This window comes from Gallus gallus, chromosome 2 (assembly GCF_016699485.2).
Source record: "Gallus gallus isolate bGalGal1 chromosome 2, bGalGal1.mat.broiler.GRCg7b, whole genome shotgun sequence".
NCBI classification, from domain to species: domain Eukaryota; kingdom Metazoa; phylum Chordata; class Aves; order Galliformes; family Phasianidae; genus Gallus; species Gallus gallus.
This window is the reverse complement of record NC_052533.1, coordinates 67,364,156-67,372,069: the sequence shown is the minus strand read 5'-3', so window position 1 is coordinate 67,372,069 and position 7,914 is coordinate 67,364,156. Positions and strand designations below refer to the sequence as shown.

Here is a 7,914-nt window from a genome sequence, read left to right as displayed (position 1 = left end):
ACAGCTCCCAGTGGCCCTAGCTCCAGCTTACTGCTGGCTGCTCTCCTCCTGGTTTGATCCTCCCTAGCAGCTGCCAAGCATCACAGGAGGTAAGTGCGTGCTTGCTGTGCCTCTGCATTTTGCAGCCTGAAATGAAGCCAGCCCTTGGAACTTGCACTAGGGCATCGAGGAGTGCTTTCTGAAGCCTTCACTGAAACTTTTATTTTTCAGCTGCAGCCATGGAGAGCCTGAGCAATGCCAACAGCAGGTTTGCACTTGATCTCTTCCGAAAGGTTAATGAGACGAACCCATCAGGAAACATTTTCTTCTCCCCTCTCAGTATTTCTACTGCTCTGGCCATGGTCCTCCTCGGGTCCAGAGGTAATACAGAGACACAGGTGCTGAAGGTCAGCAGCATTTTCGCTTGTTTTATTAAAATTAAATGTTGTTCAGTTTTAGAGACAAGGCAATGGGAGGAGGGCGTTATTTGCGTGAGCTTGGGGCAAGGTTCCTGTCACTCCTGCTGACTCTTCCCCCCTGCTGCCACCTGCCTGCTGCACTCCAGAGCCCTCCTCTTGTGCTCACTGATAGCCCTTCTTTCTCACTTCATTTGGGTTAATTGATGAATCTGGAAACTAATTTCACTGATTTATCAGTCTTAATTTAAAATCAATTAGCATCTCCAGCAGCAAGTCTTTACTAGAGCTTGTGATAGGACATGGGGGAACAGCATTAAACAAAAAGGGAAGATTTAGGCAAGATATTTGTTAGAGGAAGTTTTTCCACTGAGAAAGTGGTGAGGTGGTGGCACAGCTGCCCAGGGAAGCTGAGGGTGCCCCATCCCTGGAGGTGTTCAAGACCAGGTTGGATGGGGCCCTGGGCAGCCTGAGCTGGTAGGTGGCTGCCCTGCCCACAGCAAGGCAGTGGAACTGGGTGGGCTTTAAGTTGAATTCCAGCCCAACCCCATTCTATGATTCTATGAGCCTTTTCCACAGAGAACTATTGTTTTGCAATGTATACATACATAATGGTATACATAGTAATGCTAAGTGTATCTTATAAGTAAAAAATAAAATATAGAGCTGTATTATTCTAAGGCTGACAACTGTTACAATACACGGTGATGTTACCCAAGACCCAGTGTTATAGCAGCCAAGCACCCAGTATTTCTGAGGAGCAGAACTCACGTGTCCATTCTCATGGTATCCTTAGGTTGAGCAGCAGAGGTTAAATGAAAATGGTGTGGCTCCTTTACTGGGGGCTTTGTTGTGGACCCAGCTCATCAATCCTTTCCCACTCTCCACAACAGCAGTTGCAAACTGCAAATTCTCATGTAGGTAGCAGTGCCAATTCCCTCTCAGACTCATGTTCAGAAGGGACCCTGCCTCTTTTTTTTCTTTGCAAGGCAAACACCTGCTAGTGCAAGGGGAAGTATGAAAGAATTGTCGCTGTAGTTCCTATTAACTTATTTGCCCTATGATTAAGTTCACCTTTGTATTCCGAACTTTAGGAAGAACTTGTTTAGACCATTAACTGCTGCCATTCTTTGTGAAAAGACTATAAAACTGAATCACTGCTTGTAGAAACAGACTTTGAACATACATTCCTTATAACTCAACTGTCAGCCCCACCCAGGAAGAATCTACTGAGAGCAGAAATAATGCAAGAGAAGCATAGGGAAGTTGGAGATAGAAGGTTGGGATGAATGGTTGGACTGGGTGATCCTGTGTGTCTTTTCCAACTTCAGTGATTCTATGATTCTAAGGTGTTTCGGCACAGTAACCTTCTGTAATGCACATTCCCATGGTATAACGTTTAATTGATGAGAACATCAGTTAATTAAGGAGATGGTGACTGATGAGTGTGAAGGAAGCATGCAGAAATCCATTTCTGGGATCATAATCCTACCTTAAGTTGGAATCATAGAATACCCCACAGTGGAGGGGACCCATAAGGATCCAGCTCCACACAGCACCACCCAATATAGTAGATCCTGCTGCCCAACCTGCACACCTTGGCTAGTCAGCTTCCCTTCAGGTATCTGTATGCACGCTTTCATATTATAACAGCTTTTAATTTTAAGGTGATAGTTGTCTGTAGAAATACTTATATTTTCATAAAACCAAAGGTTATAGCTCTCACATTTTCTTAACACCTCATCTTTCCTGAGTGCTCAGACAAGCTCAGTAGTCCACGGAGGAAAAACATGCAGACAGCACTCTAATAGGACTCTGGATCACAATTAACAGCTTCAGCTGTGGCTAACTGTAAAGCAGTAGCTGAATACAAGTGACATGGCTGGCACAGCACTAAGAGACAGTTTCACTTGTTCTTTGATGTTTACAGCTTTCAGCTTCTTTCTGCTTTTGTTTTTCAACTTAACTACCAAACAGATACCATACAGATATGCTGCATGTTCTCTATAAATACAGCATTAGCAGTAGTTAGCTCATCTCTTTCATTTCAGACGTTTCATTTTGATGAAGTTGAAAATATACACTCAAGATTCCGGGCTCTGACTGCAGACATCAACAGAAGGGATTCTTCCTGTCTCCTACGGATTGCCAACCGGCTTTACGGAGAGAAGTCCTACAGCTTTCTGCCGGTATGGGTACACAGAACATAGCTGTGTGGTGGAACCTGGGGGGAGGCTTTGTAACTTCATCATCTGTTGCTCTCCTGCCTCCAGAACGCGCCCCATAGCAAAAATATCACACCAGCAAGTCCAGATGTCAAAACTATCTTTCTGCATCAATAAGCAGCATAGCTCAGGTGTTGCTGTCTTTATAGGAATGCAGCCATTTGAGTATGAGGTAAAAACATGTCTAGACATCTAAAAGTTACCAGGCAGTCAGTACGAGTGTTGTACACATGCCTATAGATGCAGAAATGCATATGCATCTGGACATCCTAAAGGATACGCCTAGAGGATATTACATAACAAATCCCTTTCTTCGCTAGTTCAGTTCTGCTGCTTTGGGGCTCAAGAGAAATTGCAAGCCGTGCAGGTTCTTAGCTTAGAGTACAGATTAGCAATGCCCCATTCCTCTGTCTGTTGTTTTTTAGGCTTTTCATTGCTCTAGTACTACATTACTTAAAACATTTTTGAAAACATTTCTCTGGGGGGACATTGCCATCATGTCTCAACAGCATGCCTGTTTACAAGGGAACTGTACCTCTGCGTCTATTTAGGTACTGCTATTTTTATCCCTCTCCAGCTCTTTCTGGGAGTTTTTGTTTTTTTAGTCATGCTTGAGCCTGTTTCAGGAGAATGACAGAAGTGCTGGAGCACCTGCACTAAGCACTCCCTCAACATGGCAGATGTACAGTGGGGCTTGCTCACTGGTGTTTCAAAGAAACAGGAAAAAAACCCACCCAAACAGACAATGCACTGCTAGAACCCCACCTCAGAGCAGGTGGTATCTTCAATTTGTGTTACTACAATGTAAAGATGTAGTAGACCTATGAAAAGAAAGATAAAGATCTATGTGCAATGACAGCTGTTCTTAATGTTCCAAAATCTAGGAGTTCCTGACTAATACTCAGAAGTCATATGGAGCTGATTTGGCTGCAGTTGATTTTCTTCATGCTTATGGTGAAGCCCGGAAGGAAATTAACCAGTGGGTAGAGGAGAAAACTGAAGGTGAACTATTTTTCATTAATAAGGAACTGGCAGTTTTTTGCATACTTTAGGAGCAGGAACAGCTTCTATTTCCTGCCACCTATGGAGATAATAGGAATGTCAGTGTCAAATGATTGGCTGGCAGAACCAGAGAAAACCTAAGCAAGACATTACAACACTATATAAATCATAGAATGGCCTGGGCTGAAAAGGACCACAGTGATCATTGAGTTTCAACCCCCCTGCTATGTGCAAGGTCACCAACCACCAGACCAGGCTGCCCAGAGCCACATCCAGCCTGGCTTTGAATGCCTCCAGGGATGGGGCATCCCCACCCTCCTTGGGCAACCTGTGCCAGTGTGTCACCACCCTGTGTGTGAAAAACTTCCTCCTAATATCTAACCTAAACCTTCCCTGTCTCAGTTTAAAACCATTCCCCCTTGTCCTATCACTATCCACCCTCTTAAACAGTCATTCCCCCTCCTGTTTAAATCCATTGCTTGTGTTCAGGCCAACCCACATAGGCTAGCTGCACAGACAGATTTATACTCACGAATTGGACATCTTGTCTGTCTAAATTTGACTGCCTAAAATGACAGCCTAGTCCATGTTTTATATCTTCCTTAATCCAATAATCCTAAACCTTGGTTTTTTCTAGTGTTTTTGCATAGCTGGCTGCAGTTGTGGCAAGGAGATGCCAGCCACCCTGAAGTGATGTGCTGCAGCACTCTGCAGATTGGGCTGCTCTGGGTCCTTTTTACCTGGGTAGCTAGATTCAAACCACCAGAGCCAACAAGTCATCTGTGACAGTCATAACTACAAATATTACATTTCCATCAAGTTACTGTATATCAAAAGTTATAGCATGTACTATTAACAAGTAAGGTGAAGTAAAGTGACAGGTACTGAAAAGACCATTTTTTATCAGAGGAATGGACTAGAATTTTATATTTCTGTGGCATCAGTATCTTTGGGGATAATTCACATGCAATCAACATGTTACAAGCCTTTGTTGTAACCTCCCTTTTTTTGTGCCCTCCAAAGGTAAAATCCCTGATCTGCTGTCTGAAGGCTCAGTTAATAGCATGACCAAGCTGGTACTGGTAAATGCTATTTATTTCAAAGGGAACTGGGCAGAGAAATTTGAAGAAGCCAACACTGCTGACATGCCATTTCGGTTGAATAAGGTACAACAGATACATTTTGGTAGTATATACCTAACAAAAAAACACAAAAAAAATATAGATCTTAGGCTGAAATTTTACTTACAATTATAAAAGAATGCAAGCAGGGACTCTTTTGTGAATGCTTTCAGTTTACATAGGAGTTCCTATATGAACTTCAGTATTTCTAGCAATTTGTTCTGTCACTTACTACAACAGTGTCAGAGGTGATCCTCATATACAGCCTGAGACCCTGACTGTGCCTGGCTGAGTTTCCGTCCTTAGGCTGGTATGAACTGTATTAAGATGACTACACGTTTTGTTTGAGCCCCATTTTCTTGTTCTATATTTTGTGGAACAGCCCTACAAGAAATGTATTCAGTCATCTGATTTATGCTGAACAGGGTTGATCTTTGGTTTCTAACACTGGTTATTTCTGCTGTTAGAGAAATATAAAGGTACAGCAACTCAAGTATTGCTTCAGTCTCTGCAGTGACTGTGCTATAAAAGACTAGGAAGAATGAAATATTAAAATTCACTCTGTTATTAACCTGCCAGTCAGGAATCTGATGGCAGCAGTTTTATAATCACCTGATATAGCACAGTAGGAATTTCTGCAAGAATACAATTCTTACCAATTTAAAGGAATGATGGTAAGTGTATTTTAATGTTTTCTGTATGTTTGAATTATTTAGAATGAAAGAAAGACAGTGAAAATGATGTATCAGAAGAAGAAGTTTCGTTTTGGGTACATCTCCGACATGAAAACCCGTGTTTTGGAGCTGCCCTATGATGAAAGAGAATTTAGCATGATCATCCTGTTGCCTGATGACATTGAAGATGACTCCACTGGGCTGCAGAAGGTGATCCATCTAAGCTAATGCAGTTATTTAACAGATACATTCAGCCCCTCAACATTAAAGCCTTAACGAACCTACGTTCTTAGAACACCATATCCATCAAGCATATTTTTTTAGATAATGCTCTGCTACCACCACAGGAATACATGCACACTGTGCATCAGGGAGAGAAGTTGTGTTCTGCTTTTCCTACGTCCCTTAGCTTGCTGAACACAACTCTGAAGGAGATTATGAAAAAAAATGGCCTTTTTTTTTTGTTCTCATGGTGGAACTTAAGTTACCTTTGAAAGTCTTTCATTTCTTAGGCTTATATTAGGCAAACTTTTCTACTAAATATACAGGAACTGGGAAGATATCAGCATCTTCAATCTCACTGATGATGTTTTTGTTTCTAATTACCTAATTCCCTTTAGTTGGAATAACAGGAAGAATGATTGGTTTTAGCTGTCGGTGCATGTTTTTGTATTCTCTATCTATCTGGCATCAAAAAGCAAATATCTGTTTTACTCCGTCAACCGAAAACTGCAATGACTTCACTTAATTTTAATAGCATTCATTAAATCTGTACTGAGCTCTCAGAAACAGGGAGATAGTCATTTTTGTATACTTGCTTTGTAGTAGCATGACACTCTATACAGCCCTCTACATGTTACTGAAATTAATACAGTTCTACACCGATGACATGTAATGCTTTCTGTGTTTTTAATTCTAGCTGGAGCAGCAGCTCACCTTAGAGAAGCTCCAGGAGTGGACACGTCCAGAGCATCTATATTCCACTGATGTCCATGTGCATTTGCCAAAATTTAAGCTAGAAGAAAGCTATGACCTTAAATCAGATTTATCAGCTATGGGCTTGTTGGACATATTTGACAGTGCCAAGGCTGACTTGTCAGGAATGTCAGGGGCACACGACCTTTTCCTCTCTAAAATTGTCCACAAGGCTTTTGTAGAAGTGAATGAGGAAGGCACAGAAGCTGCAGCTGCTACTGCTGGCATTGCAATGCTTTGCATGGTTATAGAAGAGGATTTCAATGCTGACCATCCTTTCCTTTTCTTTCTTCGCCACAACCCAACGAAAAGCATAGTTTTCTTTGGCAGATATGCTTCTCCATGAAAAATAACCCATCATTTGCAAAGCAGTTTCCACTGCAATCCACAAATGCTTCGCTTATGAGTAAGTTGAATTCTGATATAGAATGTTATGGTTCCTGTCTTGAGTTCTCGGTAACTGTCACTATGATTCTGCATTTCACATTAAAACAATTAGATAGAAAATGTATTAATAACTTTTCTTTCCCCCCCCCTGGAGATTCTAAGTTCCTGTACTCACTAGGAAGTAACCAGAAAAAAAAAACCACAAAAAACCAAATCTAACTGCAGGCAGAAATCTTCTTTTGAAATTGGACTAGCAATAGAAATATTCCTGGAAGAGATTTGAACTTCCAGGATGCCAGATCACCCTCTCTCTTTGTACAGATTTCACTGTGTTTACAGCCAAGGCTGACAACCCCTGATACAGCACAGTCATTCCTTATGTGTGTATACTAGGATGTAGTTGGAAAGTTATTTCTTCCCTAAAGTCTCCCTCTTCAAATATGTATTAATATCAAAATAAAGATATCAACACCTCTAGGTACCAAAAGGCTTCCTCCAGAACAGCTGAGTTTACCCAGTTCTGTCACGGAGTAGAAGGTCAGATAACATTTGTTTAGAGACAACTATTAATAGACAAAGGATTAAGCTGTTTAAATAAAAAGTAACCCCTTCCAGACATTAGCCAGAAGACTTGCAATACAACTTTTAAGTGAGGAAGAGAAACTAATGTCTTTAGGTGACATGTCTAAAGAGAATTCTTCAAATACGGAATTCGGTGCCATTTTAGTTATTGAACAAAATGAACATTTCTGCAAGTTCAGGTATTTTCAATAGGGAATAGTTTCTGGCTAGATGCTAAGTGAGCCTCAGCTTCCCAGAAGATAACTACCTATAACCTGCAACAAATACTTAATGTTTCTTTACGTACAAAATTCAACATTTGAGCTCTGATGCCCACTACCTGTTTATAGGTAACTCCTTACATTGTACAACTGCTTTATGCCTGAGAGCCACTACATACTGTTAATATTCTCTTTGTTTCTGAATGTTACTTTTCTGTGTTGCATATATTCCGGATACTGTTCCTTGAGTTTACCTGTACAGTCTCAGTTCTAAGTAGGGCACAGTCATTCATGCAATTGTAAACTGCATAGCAGTTCTCTCATTAAGCACCAAATAAAGAGATTATCTTCAA

The 7,914-nt window shown here is 41.2% G+C and overlaps 1 protein-coding gene across 2 annotated transcripts; it reads left to right on the top strand.

The window, feature by feature from the left end:
- Positions 1-7,914, top strand: SERPINB1 (serpin family B member 1). Of its 2 annotated transcripts, none has more exons than XM_040692413.2 (7): positions 1-89; positions 211-360; positions 2,447-2,584; positions 3,505-3,622; positions 4,646-4,788; positions 5,460-5,627; positions 6,337-7,914. In XM_040692413.2, the coding sequence occupies exons 2-7, from the start codon at positions 235-237 to the stop codon at positions 6,736-6,738; spliced, it is 1,095 nt and encodes a 364-aa protein (XP_040548347.1). In that variant the 5' UTR covers positions 1-89; positions 211-234; the 3' UTR covers positions 6,739-7,914. The 2 variants fall into 2 exon arrangements, with proteins under 2 accessions (XP_040548347.1, XP_015137679.2); XM_015282193.4 differs by having other exon boundaries at positions 211-386.